The following is a 26,357-nucleotide window of genomic DNA, read 5'->3' on the forward strand; positions in this document are numbered from 1 at the left end:
TTTAGTTTAATGTTTTTACTTTCATTGCATTTTACTTTCAGTACTCCAAAATAAACACAGTTAATAACTGATATAACTTTGCTGATATAACTTATATCAATTGCAATAATAGTTTATTGTCGTATGGATTTTCTACAGACTTTCCCAAACCTAAATGGATGAAGCTGACGCCTCACTTAACCCTTGCTCTTCATTATAGTATTAATATTAACTTGGTGTACACAGGCAAAGAAATGATGAAACAGAACGGTACATTGCCCCTTCCAAAAGAGCGATGTTAAAAACATTCCCTTGGGAGTACCAACACCAGCGAACCATGCATGGACTTCCGTACATTCCGCTACCTCTGAAGTACTGTCTCCTATAATATAACCAATGCAGAGAGACAAACGAGGCTGCGTTGGACCAGGGCAGTACTGAATCTTCTACCTTAATACTTAATAAAAATGTATACTGTGAATACACAATTATTTTCCGTGTTGTAGGTGTTTCTTGGAAAATTAAACACCTACAACACGGAAAATAATTGTGTATTCACAATATACACGAAATTATTGAACATAACGCCACCTAAAATAAAACAAAAGTGTACTATTAGTATTATTTTCTACACTGAAAATTACAATACTTGTTACCTCTAAGGATTCTTTGTGATAACCGCGCAACGTCAGCAATTTAAAAGGCAATCTTCATATAATTTCTTTCTGCTGCGGGCCACTATTTGTGTTTCATTTGCACTGTCTGCATCACCTGAATTACTGTTATCAGAAAGCCAGAATTGTTGGGCTAAACATGATTGTGCAGTGTGATACAGATGGTTGTAAGTACAATTTCCTAGGTCTCAGTCTAACGATAGCCAGTCCAGAAAGTAGTATGAAGCAACATTTTTTATGGTTGTATTAAGTGTTGTAGGAAAATGTTATAACCATTTTGTGCTCTCTTCAGAAAAAAATAGTTTAGCTTTCTAGTGTAGCTTTATTACTTCTTTTGCAGAAAATTGCTGAATGACAACATTATAGTTTAAGCAAGAATGAGTTAAACTGTTATAGTGTCTGATTTATAAGTAGGTGTACTGATTTTTGTTTTAAATTTGCTTATCCATATAAGGCATTAATGGCCTAATGCAGCACATTCTCATGTTTTGTTTTTGGCATGTTTCTAAATCTGTCCATACTGTACCATATAGAGGTTAAATCCATAACTAGTCCAATGAGTTGTATAAATATTTATTACTTCAAATGAAACTTTCTAAGCCACAGTGTTATTTGTCAAAAGTCTGTAGATGAGTTTAGTAATTTCTCCTGCTTCATTCTGTTTAAGTGCATCGTGAGTCTCCTTAAACGGATGAAGAGCTGAATACATGATGGAAAAAGTTTTGTATTCTGAAAGTATTTTAAAAGCAGAGAAATACCTGACTAGCCAATAAAGCCACAGCAGCATTAGGTATTCAGTTAATTTTTGTATATTTCTAAGATTACAGAAACTATGTTAGAAGCTTGCAAAACGAATGTTATGGCATGGAACAAATTGTGGAGTACATAAAGAAAAAAAATCTGTCAGAACACAGTCCAGGACTGCTAAATGATATTATGTGATATATAAAGAAATGAAGGACCTGGACTTTGATTCTAGTATCCAGTAACATTAGCAGTGACTTCAGTGGTACATAAGCTATCGAAATGATTTCCAGTAGCAAAATCACAATTATATAAACATTAACAGTATTAATAACTTGAGCTCAATATTTTCAGTCTGGAATTACTCTGTTTACAGCATTACATATTAAATTACAACCTACAATTTTCCTTTCGTTTTGATGTTTGAAATATTATTAGATACAAAATAGGAAGCACACATAAAATGTATATATTTTTTCTGGGCAGATTTCTATAATACATATAAAATGAACACAGAAGAAAGAATATCAGTTAAAATGTGAAAGCAAAGCAGGGTTAAATAGAGAAGCAATATTAAATGCATCTTTGTAATTTCAAACAGTTATCACCGTTATAATTTGCAATTTCTATAAAACATTTATTGAGAAATCAAATACATGTTTGCACTAGGTCGGGATTATCTTTTATTTCTGCTTTTTCATTATCTTAAAATATTGGACACAAAATAGTCTTTATTTGGTAAGAAAATAAATGAAAATTGCATTAGTCATTTGTAATGCATGATTATGGACCATAATATTGACTGAGTGCAGCAAAAGATATACATGAGCCAATGAAGACAAGTCTCATAGATGTTGCTTAATCAAAAATAAATACCTATAAAAGGTTTCCTATTAGAAGAGCGAACACTTAAAATAGCAAATGCTCTTCTATTGAACTTGAAAACCCGAAACAGCAAAATGTTGAAGGCACGGAACAGCGATTTTTTTCCCAGGGAAAAAAATCACTCAAACGTTCTTGGGACTTTGCTGTTTTCTCCACTGTGGTGTGATCTCAGAGTTGGTATATTTAAGTTCGGGGGTGGGGGTGAAGATCCCCAGTTTATTTTGTTTGTACATTCTTTTTTTTTTCCCCTGGGAAAAAAATAGCTGATCCAAGCCTTCGACATTTTAAAGTTTCGGGTTTTTCAGTTTGATAGAAGGGCGGCCATGGTGGTGCAGTGGTTAGCATTGTCGCCTCACAGCAAGAGGTTCCCTGGTTCGATCCTTGGCTGGGGTGCCTTCTGTGTGGAGTCTGCATGTTCTCCCTGTGGTTGTGTGGGTTTCCTCCGGGTGCTCCGGTTTCCTCCCACATCCCAAAGACATGCTGTAGGTGGATTGGACACTCTAAACTGGCCGTAGGTGTGAGTGCATGTGTGTGTGTGTGCCTTCTGTGGAAGGTTGGGCACCGGGCTGGCAACTCAACACTGTAAAATCTCCACTGCCAATCATGAGCGGACAGGTGATCCACTGTGGCGACCCCTAACCGGGAAAAGCCAAAAGAAGAAGAGCATTCGCTATTTTAAGGATTCACTCTTCTAATATAGACCCCTTAAAATGATAAAATACTACCTATATCTCTACCCAGTACTATTTGTTAATGAATAACAAATTTGTAGAGACAGTAAATAGTCTCAGTTGAAACAACTGCAGAGTTTGCAGAAGATTCAATGTACTTTTTCATAAATCTGAATTTCTGCCACCAAGATTGTATCTCCACAAATCTATGCAACTGCTTTGCAATTGTAATTTACATATCTCAAAACAAAATAATATAAATACACTTGAATACATACTATCTTATGTAACTGTATCAGTAAAAAATATCATCACTAAACCGTTTGTATAAGAAAAAGTAAAACACTCAGTTCACCGTTTTGTTCTCTGCCAACCCTGATATTTGCTCCTTAAACCTACAGTACATGGTATTTCACTTGTTATACACAGGACTCATATGTATTCCACGTGTGTCATATAAATGAGTGTAATATAAACATCTGCATGAGGAACACGGGCATAATATATCATCGTGCCTTTTCCCAAATCCAGATATTTAGTGTCACATAACCAAGGCCAGACTTAAACACAGGCCAACTTGGCGAGCATCTACGGCACCGTGCTTGGAGAAGTGCTTTTTCAACAATTTTATATTTGATTTTAGAGCAAAGAAATATGTTGTTTGCTCTAAAAAAATAAAGCTTAGATCCATGTTAAATAAATGCACCCACAGCCTGATGGGTGCTCCACTTCACTTAACCATTCACGTCAAATAACGTCACTTGAGACATGAGTGTTGCAATGGCACGGAGCAGAGACCTGTAAGTGTTCAAATGGGAGGCGCAATGCAGTGGTGCTCACAGGACTAAGGGTCTGCATCAATATGATGCATTTCTTTAATGAAGTCTAAACATATAATGTGCTTTTACTGACCGATCACTTCAGGGGCATTCTGCAGAATTCTGAACAGCTGAAAGGAATGGTGCAATACAAATGTAGTTTGTTTTTTTAACAGTGGTGCTGGCTGACAGTAATCAACCAGAAATTTTCTGTAATATTTCAGGCTTTGTGATGCAATGTTAATGTTTGGTAACTTGTCTGTGTTAAGAAAGGGTGAAATATAGGTTACATGTCCATCAGACTTCACTGTTATAACTGCTGAGTAAGAATTTAGCATACCTTTCAAATGCCCGATTTTGGCACAAAATTTTGCTCCCTCCCTCATAATTCCTACTAAAATTGGTAATTTTGTGAAAAAGGGTGGCAGTAATGACAATAATAGTTATATACTTCTTTTGCTTTACAAAATGCAACTTTTGCTTTTATTTACCAGGAAAGTCCACCTGGGAACTGAAATGCCCATTTTTAGCAAAGGCGAGAGAAAAGCTAAAAAACAAGGTCAAACACATTTTTGACAGTTAAATAGAAAAACAGTCAAACACCTGTTGTGTCTTTCGGCTTTTCCAGGTTAGGGGTCACCACAGCAGAACTCCGGTCCACTAATGATTGGTGGTTGATTTTTATGTGCCGAGTTACCAGCCCTGACGCACAACCTTCAACAAAGATACGCCCATTCACGCATGTCTCCATGCAGAAGACGCTCTAGCTGAGAATTGAACCGGACAGCATCTTACTGTGAGGTGACAACGCTACCACAGCAGCACTACCGTGGGATTGAAAAACAGTCAAACACTACTTGCAAGTATTTCAAAGCAACAGTCAAACATTTACAAAGCACGTCTTCAAGATATTGAGAGTAAAATCAAAAATACTATATTAATACACTTTTACAGTATCCATGGTGAACAGAGTTAAGATTGCATACTTCAACTGCAGATGTGGTACAGTTGCATAGTTTATTAGTTGCCAGGTGATAATTTAGGGCTGATTTGAACTATTATAGCTTACTTAAAGAAGATTCAGTATTATTACTGCCCATGCCCAGGGCACGCAAGCCATTCGCCTCTTTTTCCCCAGTGCAATATGTTTTTATTAAACTAAGACACATTTTATGCAGAAGCCCTTAATGGTGCTGGATCAATGGCAATTTAAAAATATGTTTTTATTGTGTGCAGTTAACATATGTATGATGGTCTTAAAACCGTAGTTAGCAAAATCGTATAAAACACTCCTTTAAAAATTTAGTTTATTTATTTTTCCTTTATTTTGCTGAATTCAGATGCCAGTTTTCAGTTGGGTAGATGCTGCCATACCTCTCAAGAGTACCTCATTTCGAGGAAAAAACATCCTCATTTGGGGTATTAAAAAGTTCATGTTCCTCGGAAGTTCCGCATTGAAAGAGCCTGTCACACATTTAGTGTTAGTGTTCTTTTAACCTGTAACAGTGCTAAATCATTAAACTATTTTATAAGTAAAAATACAACATTTTAACCATTCTATGAGCTTCCTAGTTTAAGTGGTTAGTAAGCCATTAGTAAGTGTTCCACATTTTGCCTGTTTGTTCCATATTATCTTTCCATGAATTTGCCAGATGTGAATGGATGAATGAATGAAACAGAGCATGCACGTGGCGTTTCACGCTCTCCCTCACTATTCCATAAAGACCATAACCACAACTCACGTGCGCTTCTGGGTCTTGCTACATGTGTTGCCCCATAATAGAGTCTGAGACTCCCTGATTTTTCTGAAAGCCATTATAATTAGAACTGGACCTGGGAAGGACATCATTATGGTTATTGGTTTGAGTTCAATTGTGTAGTTGGAGTGACGAAAAAATAAAAAAAAAAAATAAAAAAAATAAGAAGTCATCTTCATACCACTGTTTCCCATGAAATTGCACTGTTGCCCCACTCTGAATTCACCAGAACAGTGAATGTTTATATCTAGTAGCACAAGTTACTGTGTCTGAAAGAAACAGGACTACAGCCTTTCTCAATGCCCAAAGCTGAACGTTGTTTACTGAAACATGACAGTTTGCAGGACAGCCCGTACGTTCATTGCGTGCAGAGTTGTATCATGTTGTAGGGAAGCAAGATGTCCAGGAGGTGAAAGCTGTTGGCAGTAATCCTGTAGGTAGAGGAAACCATGCATTACCAACAAGCAGAAAAATGACATATTTATATTTTCTGTAGTTAGTCTGTCTTATCCCCTATAGCCTCAAACTATTTGTAAATTCATAAGGGAATTTTGCTTCTGTCATCCCTTTCTGAATCTATTTATGTACTATATATAATTAGACATCATTGTGAGCCCTACTGAGGGATCTTTTTATCTGATTTTAAGGGTTAATACATGGTATAATTTCCTGGTAGCTTTACAGAGACAAATGTTAAATGCTGTGTCCTAAAGTTACAGAACATCTCAAATAAGTGCCTAGTCAAGTACATGTGAAATAGTGCATTGTACTGAATTATTGGTCTAATCAGGCTGAATACAGTGGGGTTATAATTTCCTTGGATCTGGATGCCGTACATTTACTTATAAGTTGTTCCACATAGGAGTTCCTCACCACTGTGGACACGTGGCAGTCAAAGTTCAGGCTATTTGTACATTCTAATATCTTTCATTGCTCACAAAATGCTTACAGTTTTGACCTACGCCCTTTATTTGTCCAGAAAATGCTGTGTAATGCCAGAGTGTGAAGGCTGATAGAAGTATAGCACCCACAGACAGACAGTTTTGTAAAGCAACTGGAATATGCCAAAGCAAAGAACAGATTTGTGCATTCATTTGTGAAGTGTTTTATATGAGTTCTTTCTTCAGCATAATGAAGACATGTTGTTGTGGCCATTAGCCAAGTCATTAGTACTTGACACTGTTTTATTTTGTACATTAGATAACAGAAGGCTTCAAGCAGTTATTTGTGTATTGAAATGAGCTGCAGTATGTCAGCAAAAAGTGCTGCTATGTCTTCAGGAGCAAAGCGAGAACTACATCAACAGTCTCTCTTCAAATTTTTCGGAAAGGTCATAAAACATGGAGAAGGTTCAGTCTCTGAGGGTAAGTCATTTGTGAGTGAGAGTAGTGGTAGTACAGAATTATGTCCTAGTATCAGGATGACTGACGGATAGTTCAGAGGTGTGTGACACTATTTCCTGTGCTAAAGTATTTGTCTAGGATTTTATGAATGAGGGTATTCATAAGTTTTAATAATTTTAGTCTTGAAAGGAAAGTCAGATACGTAATGGAAAATGAACTGAAAGGTACTGTACTCTAAAAGTCTTATATGAAGGCAGAAGCTCATCGGTGAGATAGAACATCTTAATAATCCATGTTGTATACTTTGCATTTCTTTTGTGGGTTTGCAGGCATCTAGTGTATAGATTCTTTCCCTATTTTTTTTTACTTAGTGAAACTTTTTTTGTTTAACAGTATGCTATTCAACGGAGGCAAATGTAGTTGTATTTGTTGTACTGTTAAAGAAGTTATCTTCCTCTTGATATTTGTTTTTGTTTTTTTAACCAGCAGTCAGAGAGTCATGTCTGTTTGACACAGAAGACATGGTAAATGAAGGTAGTGCCATCAGAGAAGTCAGTGAAAGTAGTACTGTCACAGAAGTCAGCAGCTTAACAGATGACATAGAAAGTGAGAGAAGTACTGTTAGTGAAGTCACTAAGAAGCATTCGGATGAAGTCAGTGCCACAAAGTGTTTGACAGATATTAGTGAGTACATCACATGTACTAATGCTGCAGATAAGGAGAAAGTCATTGTCATAAATCATCGCAAACCACATGATGGTTTTCGTTTCCCACTCAAAGCCTTCACAGACAAAAGAAGAAAATCAGGAAGTTCCCTTCGCCAATGTCAGCTGTCATGGCTAGACCAGTATCATTTTCTGGCATATTCAGTGAAAAAAGATGGGCTGTATTGTTTAGCCTGTGTGTTATTTCCAACACCAGCACAGACGGAACGTGCAAAGTTATTCATTGAGCAGCCATATTGCAATTGGAAGCATGCCAAAGCTGATATTCAGAGACATTCAGAATTAGATTACCACAAGAAATCTGAGGCAAAATTACATGCTTTCCGAGTCACAAGTGACAATCCAAGTCAAAGAGTGGACTTTGCAATTTCAAATGCGTCACAGCTGCAGGTGGCCAAAAACAGAGCTTTACTAACCTCTATTATAAAGTGTCTGGAGTACTGTGGAAGGCAAGGGATAGCACTCCGTGGACATAGAGATGACTGCACATCTGACTGTACAACCAACAAAGGAAATTTCAGATCTCTAGTTGATTTCCGAATTGATGCTGGTGACAGAGAGTTAGAAGCCCACTTGCAGACATGCCAAAAGAATGCAACGTATATTTCAAAAACAGTACAGAATGAATTGCTAGACTGTATTAAAGAATACATTCAACAGCAGATAATAAAGGATATTAAACAACAGCCTCTTGGACCCTTTTATTCCATCCAAGCAGATGAAATTGCAGATATAAGCAACTGGGAACAACTTGGAGTGGTACTACGATATGTGAAGAATAGCCATCCTGTGGAGAGATTCATAGAGTTTATTGCCTGTGAATCTGACTGGAGAGGAGATATGCAATAAGTTGGTCACATGCCTAACAAAGCTAACGTTGAATCTTGAGCACTGCAAAGCTCAAGGGTACGATGGTGCTGGAAACATGGCTGGAGCACAGAAAGGCTGTGCAGCTTTGTTTCAAGAAAAAGTACCACATGCTATTTTTTTCCACTGTGCTAGCCACCAGTTGAACCTCGTACTTTCAAAGGCTTGCCAAGTTCCAGAAGTATGAATAATGTTAAATATAGTGAAGGAAGTTGGTTTGTTTTTCAAATACTCCCCAAAAAGGCAAAGATGTCTAGAGGAATCAGTGCAGTACATAAACTTACAGCAAAAGGCAAGTGGCAAAAAACCTATAGAAAAACAAAAGCTTAAGTTGCTGTGTGAGACCAGATGGGTGGAGAGACATACAGCCTTTGATGACTTCTATCATATGTATGAAGCACTCATTCACTGTTTAGACAATATTATGAATAACAGAGGGCCACACTGGGATGGAAAAACTTTGACGGATGCCAGTGGACTTTACAGTTCAATTACTAAGTCTTGCTTTATTGTTTCCTTCCAGTCAGTAAGGTTCTTATTTGGCTTTACTAAGCCCCTAAGCAAACTTCTGCAAGGATCGTCACAAGACATACTGTATGCATATGAGCAAGTCAGCTGTGTGCTTAATGAGCTGCAGGCTATTCGTGTAAACATTGAGAATGAGTTTAAGAATATCTTCAGAGATATGTCAGAAATGGGGAGCTTCTGCAATAATACTGAATTACCTCTTCCACATGTCTGTAGCAAACAGACTATGAGGAACAATGTGACTGGAGAGACTTCAGAAGAATACTGGCGAAGAGCAATTTTTATTCCCTTTCTGGATCACTTCATTCATGAACTGTCCAGACGATTCACTACAATGGCATCAACAGCTATTCAAGGACTCTCACTAATTCCATCAAACTTGAACAGCTTAACATTAGATAGAGAGGGTTCACTTAAACATTTTTTGACTTGCCTTCACCAACAACATTCCACCAAGAGCACAGACTGTGGAAAAGGACATGGGAGGCTATATCGCACAATTCTGCACTGCCAAATGATTTGAAGCAGACCAATTCGCAAACAAATGTCAGAATGTTCCCAAACATTTCCTTTGTATTAAATACACTCTTGCTCACTCCAGTCACAACTGCTGGAGTAGAGAGGGCTAATTCAGCCTTAAAACTGATAAAGTCTGAACTCCGGAGTACCATGGGACAAGAGCCTTAACAGTTTAGTGTTGCTGTTCATGCATAGGGACATCCCGATAGACTACTCCTCGGTAATCAATTTATTTGCAGAAAGACATCCAAGAAGAATGCTACTTATTAATCCGCTTAATTAAGAATCTAACAGTAGTATGACTAAGCATGTGACATATATTACAGTACGGTATGAGAACATAGAGGCCATCATGAAATGCTTAGTGTTAAAATTTGTTAGACTTTCTCTCCTGCCGTGTACAGTTTTTATACATATCTTTAGATGGTATAACATATTGACAAAGTCTGACTACTAATTAAGTCAGAGTGTTAACATCAGAGAAGTCATGTACTCCGCAGGCGGCATAGAAAGTAAGATAAATACCAGTAATCTTCTTCATAGGCAACATAGTCAATCAGAGCTCTACCATCATAAGTCACCCACTCCACAGGCAACATAGAAATTCATGGAAGTGCCATCAGAGAAGTCAGTACTACCATCATAGAAGTCCTCTACTCCCCAGGCAACATAGAAAGTAAGTAGTACCAGGAGTCAGTCAGAGTTCTACCTTCATAGAAGTCCTCTACTCCCAGGCAATATAGAAAGTAAGAAGTACCAGTAGTCAGAGCACTACCATCACAGAAGTCCTCTACTCCACAGGCAGCATAGAAAGTAAAAGTACCAGTAGCCAGAGCACTACCATCACAGAAGTCCTCTACTCCACAGGAAGCATAGAAAGTGAGAAGTACCAGTAGTCAGAGCTCTACCATCAGAAGTCATCCACTCCACAGGCAACATAGAAATTCCACAGAAGTCCTCTACTACACAGGCAGCATAGGAAGTGTGAAGTACCAGTAGTCAGTCAGAGCTCTGCCATCATAGAAATCATCCACTCCACAGGCAACATAGAAAGTAAGAAGTACCAGTAGTCAGAGCACTACCATCACAGAAGTCCTCTACTCCACAGGCAGCACAGAAAGTAAAAGTACCAGTAGCCAGAGCACTACCATCACAGAAGTCCTCTACTCCACAGGAAGCATAGAAAGTGAGAAGTACCAGTAGTCAGTCAGAGCTCTACCATCATAGAAATCATCCACTCCACAGGCAACCTAGAAATTCATACAAGTGCCATCAGAGAAGTCAGTACTACCATCATAGAAGTCCTCTACTCCCAGGCAACATAGAAAGTAAGAAGTACCAGTAGTCAGAGCACTACCATCACAGAAGTCCTCTACTCCACAGGCAACATAGAAAGTAAGAAGTACCAGTAGTCAGAGCACTACCATCACAGAAGTCCTCTACTCCACAGGCAGCACAGAAAGTAAGAGAAGTACCAGTAGTCAGTCAGAGCTCTACCATCATAGAAGTACCATCAGAGAAGTCAGTGAAAATAGTACTGTCACAGAAGTCAGCAGCTTAACAGATAACATAGAAAGTGAGAGAAGTACTGTTAGTGAAGTCAGTAAGAAGCATTCGGATGAAGTCACTGATGGTGCTGAAAACATGGCTGGAGTACAGAAAGGCTGTGCAGCTTTGTTTCAAGAAAAAGTACCACATGCTATTTTTTTCCACTGTGCTAGCCACCAGTTGTACCTCGTACTTTCAAAGGCTTGCCAAGTTCCAGAAGTACGAATAATGTTAAATATAGTGAAGGAAGTTGGTTTGTTTTTCAAATACTCCCCAAAAAGGCAAAGATGTCTAGAGGAATCAGTGCAGTACATAAACTTACAGCAAAAGGCAAGTGGCAAAAAACCTATAGAAAACAAAAGCTTAAGTTGCTGTGTGAGACCAGATGGGTGGAGAGGCATACAGCCTTTAACTTCTATCATATGTGTGAATCACTCATTCACTGTTTAGGCAATATTATGAATAACAGAGGGCCACACTGGGATGGAAAAACTTTGACAGATGCCAGTGGACTTTACAATTCAATTACTAAGTCTTGCTTTATTGTTTCCTTTCAGTCAGCAAAGTTCTTGTTTGGCTTTACTAAGCCCCTTAGCAAACTTCTACAAGGATCGTCACAAGACATACTGTATGCATATGAGCATGTCAGCTGTGTGCTTAATGAGCTGCAGGCTGTTCGTGCAAACATTGAGAATGAGTTTAGGAATATCTTCAGAGATATGTCAGAAATGGGGAGCTTCTGCAATAATACTGAATTACCCCTTCCACGTGTCTGTAGCAAACAGAATATGAGGAACAATGTGGCTGAAGAGACTTCAGAAGAGTACTGGCGAAGAGCAATTTTTATTCCCTTTCTGGATCACTTCATTCATAAACTGTCCAGACGATTCACTACAATGGCATCAACAGTTATTCAAGGACTCTCACTAATTCCATCAAACTTGAACAGCTTAACATTAGATAGAGTTCACTTAAAAAATGTTTTGACTTTCCTTCAACAACATTCAACCAAGAGCTCAGACTGTGGAAAAGGACATGGGAGACTATATCGCACAATTCTGCACTGCTAAATGATTTGAAGCAGACCTATTCACAAACAAATGTCAAAATGTTCCCAAACATTTCGTTTGTATTAAATACACTCTTGCTCACTCCAGTCACAACTGCTGGAGTAGAGAGGGCTAATTCAGCCTTAAAACTGAAAGTCTGAACTCCGGAGTACCAAGAGGCAAAAGTGCCTTAACAGTTTAGTGTTGCTGTTCATGCATAGAGACATCCCGATAGACTACTCCTTTGTAATCCATATTTGCAGAAAGACATCCGAGAATGTTTTTATACATATGTTTAGATGGTATAACATATTGACAAAGTCTGACTACTAATTAAGTCGGAGTGTTACCATCAGAGAAGTCATCTACTCCACAGGCAACATAATTCATAGAAGTACCATCAGAGAAGTCAGTGCTACCATCATAGAAGTCATCTACTCCCAGGCAACATAGAAAGTAAAAACTACCAGTAGTCAGAGCACTACCATCACAGAAGTCCTCTACTCCACAGACAGCATAGAAAGTAAAAGTACCAGTAGCCAGAGCACTACCATCACAGAAGTCCTCTACTCCACAGGCAGCATAGAAAGTGAAAGTACCAGTAGTCAGTCAGAGCTCTACCATCATAGAAATCATCCACTCCACAGGCAACCTAGAAATTCATACAAGTGCCATCAGAGAAGTCAGTACTACCATCATAGAAGTCCTCTACTCCCAGGCAACATAGAAAGTAAGAAGTACCAGTAGTCAGAGCACTACCATCACAGAAGTCCTCTACTCCACAGGAAGCATAGAAAGTGAGAAGTACCAGTAGTCAGTCAGAGCTCTACCATCATAGAAATCATCCACTCCACAGGCAACCTAGAAATTCATACAAGTGCCATCAGAGAAGTCAGTACTACCATCATAGAAGTCCTCTACTCCCCAGGCAACATAGAAAGTAAGAAGTACCAGTAGTCAGAGCACTACCATCACAGATGTCCTCTACTCCACAGGCAACATAGAAAGTAAGAAGTACCAGTAGTCAGAGCACTACCATCACAGAAGTCCTCTACTCCACAGGCAGCACAGAAAGTAAAAGTACCAGTAGTCAGAGCACTACCATCACAGAAGTCCTCTACTCCACAGGCAGCATAGAAAGTAAAAGTACCAGTAGTCAGAGCTCTACCATCAGAAGTCATCCACTCCACAGGCAACATAGAAATTCCACAGAAGTCCTCTACTCCACAGGCAGCATAGAAAGTGAGAAGTACCAGTAGTCAGAGCTCTGCCATCATAGAAATCATCCACTCCACAGGCAACATAGAAAGTAAGTACCAGTAGTCAGAGCACTACCATCACAGAAGTCCTCTACTCCAAAGGCAGCACAGAAAGTAAGAGAAGTACCAGTAGTCAGTCAGAGCTCTACCATCATAGAAGTACCATCAGAGAAGTCAGTGAAAATAGTACTGTCACAGAAGTCAGCAGCTTAACAGATAACATAGAAAGTGAGAGAAGTACTGTTAGTGAAGTCAGTAAGAAGCATTCGGATGAAGTCACTGATGGTGCTGAAAACATGGCTGGAGTACAGAAAGGCTGTGCAGCTTTGTTTCAAGAAAAAGTACCACATGCTATTTTTTTCCACTGTGCTAGCCACCAGTTGTACCTCGTACTTTCAAAGGCTTGCCAAGTTCCAGAAGTACGAATAATGTTAAATATAGTGAAGGAAGTTGGTTTGTTTTTCAAATACTCCCCAAAAAGGCAAAGATGTCTAGAGGAATCAGTGCAGTACATAAACTTACAGCAAAAGGCAAGTGGCAAAAAACCTATAGAAAACAAAAGCTTAAGTTGCTGTGTGAGACCAGATGGGTGGAGAGGCATACAGCCTTTAACTTCTATCATATGTGTGAATCACTCATTCACTGTTTAGGCAATATTATGAATAACAGAGGGCCACACTGGGATGGAAAAACTTTGACAGATGCCAGTGGACTTTACAATTCAATTACTAAGTCTTGCTTTATTGTTTCCTTTCAGTCAGCAAAGTTCTTGTTTGGCTTTACTAAGCCCCTTAGCAAACCTCTACAAGGATCGTCACAAGACATACTGTATGCATATGAGCATGTCAGCTGTGTGCTTAATGAGCTGCAGGCTGTTCGTGCAAACATTGAGAATGAGTTTAGGAATATCTTCAGAGATATGTCAGAAATGGGAGCTTCTGCAATAATACTGAATTACCCCTTCCACGTGTCTGTAGCAAACAGAATATGAGGAACAATGTGGCTGAAGAGACTTCAGAAGAGTACTGGCGAAGAGCAATTTTTATTCCCTTTCTGGATCACTTCATTCATAAACTGTCCAGACGATTCACTACAATGGCATCAACAGTTATTCAAGGACTCTCACTAATTCCATCAAACTTGAACAGCTTAACATTAGATAGAGTTCACTTAAAAAATGTTTTGACTTTCCTTCAACAACATTCAACCAAGAGCTCAGACTGTGGAAAAGGACATGGGAGACTATATCGCACAATTCTGCACTGCTAAATGATTTGAAGCAGACCTATTCACAAACAAATGTCAAAATGTTCCCAAACATTTCGTTTGTATTAAATACACTCTTGCTCACTCCAGTCACAACTGCTGGAGTAGAGAGGGCTAATTCAGCCTTAAAACTGAAAGTCTGAACTCCGGAGTACCAAGAGGCAAAAGCGCCTTAACAGTTTAGTGTTGCTGTTCATGCATAGAGACATCCCGATAGACTACTCCTTTGTAATCCATATTTGCAGAAAGACATCCGAGAATGTTTTTATACATATGTTTAGATGGTATAACATATTGACAAAGTCTGACTACTAATTAAGTCGGAGTGTTACCATCAGAGAAGTCATCTACTCCACAGGCAACATAACAATTCATAGAAGTACCATCAGAGAAGTCAGTGCTACCATCATAGAAGTCATCTACTCCCAGGCAACATAGAAAGTAAAAACTACCAGTAGTCAGAGCACTACCATCACAGAAGTCCTCTACTCCACAGACAGCATAGAAAGTAAAAGTACCAGTAGCCAGAGCACTACCATCACAGAAGTCCTCTACTCCACAGGCAGCATAGAAAGTGAAAGTACCAGTAGTCAGTCAGAGCTCTACCATCACAGAAATCATCCACTCCACAGGCAACCAAGAAATTCATACAAGTGCCATCAGAGAAGTCAGTACTACCATCATAGAAGTCCTCTACTCCCAGGCAACATAGAAAGTAAGTACCACCAGTAGTCAGAGCACTACCATCACAGAAGTCCTCTACTCCACAGGAAGCATAGAAAGTGAGAAGTACCAGTAGTCAGTCAGAGCTCTACCATCATAGAAATCATCCACTCCACAGGCAACCTAGAAATTCATACAAGTGCCATCAGAGAAGTCAGTACTACCATCATAGAAGTCCTCTACTCCCAGGCAACATAGAAAGTAAGAAGTACCAGTAGCCAGAGCACTACCATCACAGAAGTCCTCTACTCCACAGGCAGCATAGAAAGTAAAAGAAGTACCAGTAGTCAGAGCTCTACCATCAGAAGTCATCCACTCCACAGGCAACATAGAAATTCCACAGAAGTCCTCTACTCCACAGGAAGCATAGAAAGTGAGAAGTACCAGTAGTCAGTCAGAGCTCTACCATCATAGAAATCATCCACTCCACAGGCAACCTAGAAATTCATACAAGTGCCATCAGAGAAGTCAGTACTACCATCATAGAAGTCCTCTACTCCCAGGCAACATAGAAAGTAAGAAGTACCAGTAGTCAGAGCACTACCATCACAGAAGTCCTCTACTCCACAGGCAACATAGAAAGTAAGAAGTACCAGTAGTCAGAGCACTACCATCACAGAAGTCCTCTACTCCACAGGCAGCACAGAAAGTAAAAGTACCAGTAGTCAGAGCACTACCATCACAGAAGTCCTCTACTCCACAGGCAGCATAGAAAGTAAAAGTACCAGTAGTCAGAGCTCTACCATCAGAAGTCATCCACTCCACAGGCAACATAGAAATTCCACAGAAGTCCTCTACTCCACAGGCAGCATAGAAAGTGAGAAGTACCAGTAGTCAGTCAGAGCTCTGCCATCATAGAAATCATCCACTCCACAGGCAACATAGAAAGTAAGAAGTACCAGTAGTCAGAGCACTACCATCACAGAAGTCCTCTACTCCACAGGAAGCATAGAAAGTGAGAAGTACCAGTAGTCAGAGCTCTACCATCACAGAAGTCCTCTACTCCACAGGCAGCATAGAAAGTAAAAGAAGTACCAGTAGTCAGAGCTCTACCATCAGAAGTCATCCACTCCACAGGCAACATAGAAATTCCACAGAAGTCCTCTACTCCACAGGAAGCATAGAAAGTGAGAAGTACCAGTAGTCAGTCAGAGCTCTACCATCATAGAAATCATCCACTCCACAGGCAACATAGAAATTCCACAGAAGTCCTCTACTCCACAGGCAGCACAGAAAGTAAGAGAAGTACCATTAATCAGGGATTAGGCATGCTGGACAGAGTACATGAACTATGGACAGAAGTTGGAAATATTACCCAGGAAGTTGCAAAAAATTAATTCTAAATAGAAAGAGGATTAAGAAGGCAAAATGACTGTCTGTGAAGGCTTTAGAAGTGGCTGAGGAAAGAAGGCTCTCTAAAGATAATGAGAGCAGGGTACATTATGTAAAACTTTAATGCAGAGTTTGATAGATGATAGCAAGAGAAGTTCTGGAGGGATGTATACATGAGCAATGCAAAGAAATGGAAGACAACAAAAGGTGAGCAGATGTTCAGGAACATGAGTTGTATTAAGGGAAAGTTGCAGATAGAAATGGACATGACTAAAGAAAAAATGGAGAAAACCTGACAAACAGAAGAGAAATGATCACAGAATTCAGAGTAGTACCACAGCAGAACTCACTTGCTCCAAAGACAAAAGTTAACCAGGACACCAACATCACTAACATGGACAATGATGGTGTTCTCTAACTACAGCCAAACCTCCTGAACAGTGAAGCTAAATGGACACAAAGCTTTCTTAAGGCTGAACCATCTGTTGAATTCTTTAAAATCTGGCAAAATGATAATATAACACTGCTGCATTTAAGTTGCCAGCAGCTGTGGAAAACAAGGTAGCAGCAATTGTATTGGAAATTGTCAGCTTATATTCAACTAACACAGTTGTGTAAAGTACTGCATTCTCCAAAATAGAACTATTTCCCCAGTGCTGAAGTTGCAGTGACTGCAATCCAAGCTCAGTGAAAGTTCAACAGGACAGAAATTCACTGTCAAAGACCATGAGTTGGAAGACAAAATTACTCAAATTCAGATGGCCATGAACGTGGAAAACTTTGACCTAAAAACAATTTGTTTCATTGAACTTTGACTTGAGAAAGAAGATAACCAGCATTTTTGAACTCCTGGAGACCAGCATTGCCTCCCCCTCCTTTACTCACTCCAGAATTTGTTGAAAGAAGAGAAGGTACAGTAGGACTTTTGTTAAAGAAAATTAGTTGTGCTTAAACCCAGAGAAAGAACAGTAAACAATCCAAAAACATAATGGTCAGCTAAAGAAAGTTTTATGAGTTTAGTTTATTTGGTACATCAATAAATAAAGCTTTTACTAATGTATCCTAATATGTCTGGTATATATTTTACGTTTAACAACAAAGTAGACTTCACTGTGGTTATTTCCAGCTTCAGTGGGATTCTTTACAAGTTTATGAGTCCATATGCCCACTATGCCATGGAAGGAGAATGTGAGTTGGTATGGTCAAAAATTTTTTTCCAGGCATGCATTGAAAATAGATGTGCTGTGTAGGAATTACTTTTTTCTGCTACCACATCCACAGTAAAATCATGTGTAACTGAATGTAAACTGATGTCTTTCCAGACATGATGTCAGAGCTTTGTGTCCCACTTTCTTGCTTCCACCCCGGTAGTCAACTATCCAGACTGCGCCCCCCCCTTCTGCAAATTCCTGGATCCGCCACTGATATATATATATATATATATATATATTTTTTTACTTAAGACAAGTTTAAGTTCGCTACTTCTACTACTATTGTCTGATTTGATTAATATACAGTAATTAGAGATATATGGACTGAAAATCTTCCACACAGAGAAGTTTTACACTTTTTTTCTCTTACCCAATCCTTTCTACCCTCCGATTCTTATAGTTATCATGCAATATTTTATATGCTGTACTAATTATTTCTTTAATGACAGCTTGTTTTAGATTCCACTAAAAATTTTACCAGTGCTGGTCATTCATTTGGGATCCCCCTATTTCTTTCCCTTTGCCTATAATCTGATACCAGTCCTTGATAGGGAAGGCAATCTCTGAACAGCAGTTCAAACAAATTCTCGGCGTCTTCCCATTCTATCATCTTTCCCTCTCTAGTTATTCGCTCCAAATGCCATGGATCCTTTGCCAGTTTTCTCCAATAAATTCCAGCCATCTCTTGCCTACTTGTCTATCTCCATCAGCAGAATCTCCTTTCGCCATTCCCGTGTTGGCTTAGTTCTTAAGATACTTTCTGCTACTTTATAGATATAATATTCTGTACAATTACGGTTATTCTCCTTTAAAGGTTTGCATCCAAAATCCCAGTCTCTCCTTGTTTAAGCCCCCCCCCCCCCGTTTAATCAACCCTTTCCACTTTGAATTATAATTTTCTGAGCCTTAACTGTGTAGCTCTGAAATACCCCTTCAAATCGGGTAATCCCAATCCGCCCTGTACTACTGGAAGTATCAGCTTATCCCACTTGACTCTTGCCATCTTCCCCTACCAGATAAAGTCCTTCATCTCTTAACTGCTATCCACAACTCCTCTGGTTGATAAAAATATGCCCGACCTGTGTATACAACTAATGGGACTAAAAACGTTTTAACTGCTTGTATCTTACTATCCACATAACAAAGCTTTCATTTCCTCAGCTTTTGTTTAGTCTCTTCCCACATATTCTTAGTTGCCACACCAGAATCATTTTAATCAATACTCCTAAATACTTAATTTTATCATTGTCGCTTGACTGGTCAGGATAAAACAGACTAACATTCAAGCAGCTTTATTACACACAAACACATCAGGAATGAGGCTTTGTAACTTAAACTTAAATTTATAAACAAACTGACTACCACACACATACATGTCAACTCTCTGGCTGTTCTCTCAAAATGGCACTGCTGCTTTCACATGCTCACTATTTATATGCATGCCCTTACATTTGAAAATGCTTCTTAAAGGTACATACACACACACTGTTCTACATCCTCTGAGAAATGATCCATTCTGATAAAGGAAGATGCCTGCGGTTTCTCCTATATTCTATACCCTCAGATTCTACTAACTAGGATCTCAGCTCAGCACATATACCTCTCATTTGACTAACTCAATCAAAGCCTTTCGCCATTTGCATCTAGTCTCTCCTTGTTTTAATGGACGACGAAATCTGCTAGTTTTAACATAGCTAGACTTCTGGGAAGAACTCTTCTTAAAAAGTTGAGCTTTGATTGCTCTGTTTTATGTATTAGGCACCAACACACTAGAACTAATAGGCAATGGTTGTTCTAGTTTGCCTAGATAGAAGTCTCTGAGCAGGCGAGCCAATTAGGTTGTCATGGTGTATATTTCTGAGATTAAGTACATTCAAGAAGATGTTGGTATTGTCACACTGACCTCTCTAGTAATTGCTTTGCACTCTGTACTGCACTTTCAGTAAGGCCGTTTGACTGTGGGTATTCAGGACTACTAGTAACATGGACAAAGTCCCACTCTTTTGCAAATATCTGAAACAACTGACTGGTAGACTGAGAACTACTGTCTGAAATAACTGTGTGGACTACCACAGACTGTGAAATGACGTGTCAAATTAGTAATAACACTGGATGTTAAATTAGGTAGCAAATCTATCTCAAACCAGTTCGAATAGGAGTCTACCAAACCTAAGTAATGCAGATTATTCCACTCAAATGTGTCAGTGGCTACTGTTGACCACAAAGATCTCCAAGGAGGAGTAATAATGACCACAGTTATGTAACTAGAGTTGAGAAGTCTTGCTAATAACATGATTTTTTTTTTTTAACCAGGGTTAATTTCTTAATCATTTTAATGGGAAGCTGTGGGCAATTAATTTTGTTAGTATAACTATCATATCATTTAAATAATTACCCCAAAATTGTACTAAGGATAGGATTTTTTACTTTTAAAATTGTCTCTGCACTGAATTTAAAATGAAAAGAAAAGTAGATGTACCAAGAATGAAAATGCGCAGCACTCATTATGTGGACATCACAGTGATGTCAAGTATTGCTGGCACTTGCAATCAAGGGTTAAATAGTCCTTTAAAAGCCTTCAAGTACTGACTGAAGCACGTAGGATAAACAGTTTAGTTATGCAGTGAACAGAATAGATTTTTAGCTGTCTGATGAAGTCAAATTGATGCAAGTCCTCAGTATACACTATTTTTAGTTTTAAGCCAATTATTTTAAGCCAAGGTGTGCCATAGATTTTTACCCTGCTGAAAAGTACCATTTTAAAACTACTGTTTAGATTACGGATTAACACAATTTAGTTTCAGTATTAGGAATGTGAACAATAGAACCATGCAATGGTGAAGACTTTGGGGTACAACAGAAACATCAAAGGGCAAGAAAGTAAACTGGCTGTAGGAGTGATTTGTAAGTTCTGCTTGTGTGGACATTTGAAAAGATGTACTTCAAATTTAGTGTAATGAGGAAAACAATCGGGAGTGGAGGTAGGTCTTCCAGAGCTGGCATCTTAAATGTTTTTACTGCCACTTACTTGCTTAAATTGAGAAGACTGGGGATGGTCTAGTGCAGTGGCCCTCCTTTTCTGTAACTAGAACCAACCCAGAACATGCCACGAGTGTTTAGGTTATCTCTGGATGGCTTTTCCGTCCAGCAACTGCTTTATAATGCTGCACTATGAACTCCTTTTCCAGGTGTGTGAGGTATAGGGTGGCACTTGGTTACTCTGCAGGCCAGCAACTGCTTTACAATGTTGCACTATTAATTTGTTACAACTTTTTGTTTTAATAAGAACTTGCTGCAATATTTTATTATACAAATCCTAGTAAGCATGTAAACATTTCAAAATCTAAGCAAACCTTGTAACCCTTGTTCATGTGTATTCACTTACTTATGTATGCCCTCTACACACACGTACTGCAATTCTTCCTATATTTATAGAGCATTCTACTTTATGTAATTTTGCCTTTCGGCCCAGTCAGTTGCGGAAACGGGTTCTTCTAGGTATCTTCATTTCCTCGGTCAATAAATAGTAAATAAAATAATGGGTGCTGCATACCAGCCTCAGGTAGTAATTTTACAGATTCTATGGTATTCGTCTTGGTGACCACTACATTTTATCCACATGCCCAAGACAGGTAAAATAATTGCTAGAAGACGAATCTCACCACCAACAATGTTGACAATAAGGACAGAAAGGATGGAGGGGGATCTGTCCAGAAGCTAATGTTACAAATTACTGATGAAAGGGAGAGATCTATTTGTGGATCTCTGTCCTCAAAGGTGTCCAACTGACCCTTTCCTCCTTTCAGAAATGTTGCTTCTTCTGATGTTCAGATATTCCTACTTGAATGAACTTAGAGTGGGGAGTTCTTAGAGTACCGAGGGAGTGGTGTATGAACTGCTACACTGACTCCATGATTACCCCTTTCTAATTGTTTGAAGACTATTCAAGATAAGGCCTTGAACAGAATTCTGTTTGGATTATGCCTATAACCACTTCAGTTACTTACTAGTTAAAAAAAAAAAAAAAAAAAAGAAGATTAAAAAAACACCCCAAAATAAAAGGCACAAACTCCCCCTTCAAGATCTTGTATTAAAATAAAAAATGAGGAGAGACTATTCCTCCTCCTTAAACCATCAGTGGCACCAATGCAGAAGCTCACTACTGTGCTTGTTTCAGCCTACTGCACTTGTGTGAGCTGAGGGGCCTGCAGTCAATTCCTGCATACAGCTCACTCCAAGATGTCAGAAGTGCTAACTTGCAATTACCACAACTTCAAACCAGCTTCTAAATGCAGAAGAGAACTTTTGAGTCCTACATCTGAGTGGAATGCTTAACAGGACCATTTGGCATGGCATGGGTCAGGGCTTGCAAAGGCAGCAATAAAGTATTATGAGGTGGCTCTCAATGTGGTGAACCTGAATGTACATGAGGTGGCTAGGAAATCTGGTGTGGGAGCACTGCTGGAATGTGGCCATCAGAAAAGGTACTCTAGGCAAAAGGTTTAAGTGGTCTAGCAACCTTAGTATGGCACACAATATAAGCTATGTAGATAAGTGAGAATTTGTCTAGTAAGTAAAAGACGTGAAGTTTTCTGAAGCCGTCTGAGCTGCACTGCCCTGCCCATGACCTGTAGTGGAAGTAGTGGTTTTACATTTTTTTTTTCAGATCTTCTACAACCTCCTCTATTTGCTTTTACCCATCTTCATCACATATCCCTTTTTTCATTTCTTTCTTGGCAGATTCTCTAAAGCCCATTAATATCTTGATAGTTTACCTTCCTGCATCTGCTCCTAGATAGAATTCTGGTAAACTGTCAGCCAATCATTTAATGTTCTAATAACTGGTATATACTAGATGCACAACAATCTTACCATTTCAATACATTTATCTAGAACCTTTATTAAATAGTAAATACGCCAGGTGAAAAGCCTTCCCACTTTGGTTTGATGATGGCTACAGGATGCAAACCTTGCATATATAATGTCTTTTGGGTTGCTGGAGACTAGGAAATCTGGACACAAACTTAATGTAGTGTGTATTTGGTGATATTTTCCTTCTTAGTACCAAGTATCCTATTCAAATAGCACCTCCATTTTCATAATATCCTGAAACATGGGACATGCTTTGCAGAACTGATGTCTCCCTTGTTCTTTGGAAGGATTTTGTGGTGGAGAGACAGGCTCCTGTAATGACAGCCAAGACCAAGCTGACCTCACCCAAAGTGAGTTAGTATCTCCAGAAAGAAAATTCTTGTGGAGAGCCTTAAGACTGGGAAGAAATCTAACTCTTTAATCTGCACAACACAATTTTTATTTTACATTTTATTTTACATTTGTTTACCGGGCTGGTCCAGCTAGATACAAGTTCATTTTCAGCAGAGGCCCAGGGAGAAAAGCTCCAGATACAGACATTAATATCAGACTTTACAAATTTAGTTAATTGAGAAAAAAATATATAGTATTAGTATGCTCTTACAGAAGCAACAATTAGAAATTAATTACAGACTAAGGGTATACAAACTATGCATGAGAATAGAAAAGATTTAGTGTAAGATTTGTTTGAAGGAGAATAGAGAGTACTAGTAGGACACTGAACTCTAGTCAGGGTTAGTACAGGGGCAGAGCCAGTGAGTTTTGAGGCGAGTTCTTCCTCTTCATGGGAATTTAAGAATATGACAAATTTCAGAACTAAAGGTTGTACATGCCCCTGCATACATCCTCCAGAAAAGTGCTGTACTGTGAAACCATTGCTAAAATTACTAGAGTCACAAAAGGTGAACAGTTGTGCACCAAAAGCACAGTACATTTTTGTCTACAGCATTCAGGATAAAACACACAGATTCCCACTACAGTCAGCAAGGGATACTACAAATAGCTCTCATTACAGGCGCCTGTGTCTGCACCACAGAATTCTTCCAAACAAGAACAATGGAGACACCAGTACTGCAAAGCATGTGCCTCTCAAGTATGAACAATTATCAAAGGACTTGAAACCTGATAACCTCGTTAACACCTGTTGGCAATCTACTAATGAAGTGATTAATTCCTAACTGCCAGCAGGCATGACACTAATGGCCTGAAGTCCAGAAAATAAAAATGAGAGAAAAATCACTTTAAATTCAGTTTTGAAACTGATAGCAGAAACCGTTATCATCCCTACTCTGGGCAATACAAGGGAAAAAAACAGAAACAGCCACAGTCCAGAAGTTCTGTATGATGCCAGCGACAGTTACTAGTCATTTTATATAAAAGGGGGAGAAAAACACATTGCCTCCTTATGTCTAGTATCACTCATGAAAAGGGAACTCAAAATTATTTTTGTTGGGGGGGGGGGGGGGGCTGTAAAAACAAGATAATGAGAGTCCAACTGGCCCAATGACAGACATTCTAACTTAAGATACAAGGAGTACTTAGGGTGACACTGACACATTACCACTGCTCAGATCATAAAGATATAATGATTAATTGAACATTTTTTTGAGCTTTAAGTACTGTTTATTGCAAAAGACTAATGTATGGTACATAATCAGTTACTTCAGCAGACAAGACGAAACTGAAAACATTTACTTTATGAAGCTACTCACTTTACTGGTGCCCTAGCATAGACCTGCAGCCAGTCAGGTATTTCAGCAGTGTGGTATGGATTTGCCGGAACCAGGACTGTCTGGTTTCTCTCCACTTGCCTAGGCTGGTAAGTTACAGGAGGTGGTGGCGGAGGTGGCTGATCATATCTGGGAACACTAAAAGAAAATGTAAAAACTATAACATTAACTTCCAGTCAATGGGTAGATGAACATGGAAAAGTACATGCACTACACCCACTGCCCAAACAAGAAGTACAATTTCACAACAAATGAGATCTCTTTGCATAAGTGGCATAGTTTCAGTATAAACAATAATATGGACAAAGGGGCATATGACATCATTTACCATGACCCTTTATGAAAATACAGTACAGTTTGCAGTTATACGCAACATACAGAGTTGACCAACAATCCTAAAAATGCTTTGCAAAGCATTTCTCTGCTATAACAGTAGACATAAATCTTAAAGAAAAAAATCTAAAAAATAATTTTATCTGCTGCCACTGATTTTAAGCTTCTTTTTGCCAGTTTCCAAATGGTGCCATCTTTGCAGCCCTGGCTTGATCCATATAGGGCAAGGGTCTGTCTTCCTTTCTGGAGCAACCTACATGCAGGGAGGCCTCAGAATCCTGTATGTAGGTTCTTGAGTTCTCTCTACTGTTCATATCCAAGTGGAATGTGAGCAGGTAAGAAATTGTCATAATGCAACACACTTTTCCCCATATGCCATACACCCCAGTACGCTGACATTACATCTGTAGTATGGGTGGACAATGAAGCATGATCTCTGAAGATTTCCCTGCACTGAGCCCAAGAGCAGTAACACTTCAGCCATCCTGTACACCCACAATGTGAAGGTTTTCAGCTCTGCCTTCTGTCAGGGCTTGAAAATCTACTGGCATCAAAAAAGTTCCCCCACCCACCCTCAGGACAGGCGTAGTCATCCTTCTTGCCAACTGCAACGGATACGAGCTATGTGAACTCTGGTCAACCAGGCCATAGACAGGGCTTCACCTCTCATTCAACTGTTATTCTCTGTATCCTATCTAGACTACATATGATTGTATCAGTGAAATGTAAAACATGTATTTTCATTTTGTACTTCCATCTGAGATCAAATCAATATTTGTATCTGTATGCCATACTTACATTATTTATACAAGTAGAGCTTTCCTCCCCAGGCTTCCGCTGAAAAAGGACATTTTGCCCATTCAGACTTTCCCGGTAAACAAATGCAAAATAAATTTCTCTATGCCACCAGGCTAGCTATAAAGTGCTCTGATATTTTTAAAGCATAAACCTGACTAAAACACACTTTAATGTGAAAAAAAGACAACAGTAATGACTACTAATGCAGACTGGGCTTCACAGCATTTTTTATTCGCACTAAGGCACTTGTACATATACATTCCTCCAGATTTACTATACTTTAGTGCAGGACTAATCTAGTCCTACATGGAAGTGGCAGTTTAGGAGGAGGTCGGCAGCACACCATGCATATTAATGAAGGTGCACTGCCTGACCTCCTAATCCTACATGGAGCATGGATGAGTGCAGGGGGCGTGTCTGAGAGCAGAGCTCTCAAAATAAACACGCCCCTGCAAAGTAGAACAGCAGAAACTGTAAATAAATGAGCGAGACTGCTCATAGGTGTTCACATATTCCCACCAACAAGTCTCCATGTGTTCAACAGCAACAGTTACATATAAATAAAATGAAGAAACCCTTTTATTTATTTTTTTTAAAACCCCGAGTAAAGCTAACTGTAGGTGCACAGGTTTGCCCATCGCTTAGCTATGGTTAAAGCAGCTGAAGAATATAACAAGGAACATATATGCAAATGAAGTAGCACAGCAATAGTGTAGTGGTTAGAGC

The 26,357-nt window shown here is 39.0% G+C and overlaps 1 protein-coding gene across 2 annotated transcripts in view; it reads right to left on the reverse strand.

Moving 5' to 3' along the window:
* The window catches only part of SAV1 (salvador family WW domain containing protein 1), a 595,297-nt gene that overhangs the window by 197,144 nt on the left and 371,796 nt on the right, over positions 1–26,357 (reverse strand). For both annotated transcript variants that reach the window (XM_044074303.1, XM_044074304.1), the window contains exon 4: positions 24,483–24,638. In XM_044074303.1, the coding sequence (XP_043930238.1) occupies positions 24,483–24,638 (156 nt within the window). The remainder of the gene's footprint in view (positions 1–24,482; positions 24,639–26,357) is intronic.

Source organism: Protopterus annectens, chromosome 6.part0, assembly GCF_019279795.1.
Source record: "Protopterus annectens isolate FY-2018-M chromosome 6.part0, PAN1.0, whole genome shotgun sequence".
Taxonomy (NCBI): Eukaryota; Metazoa; Chordata; order Ceratodontiformes; family Protopteridae; genus Protopterus; species Protopterus annectens.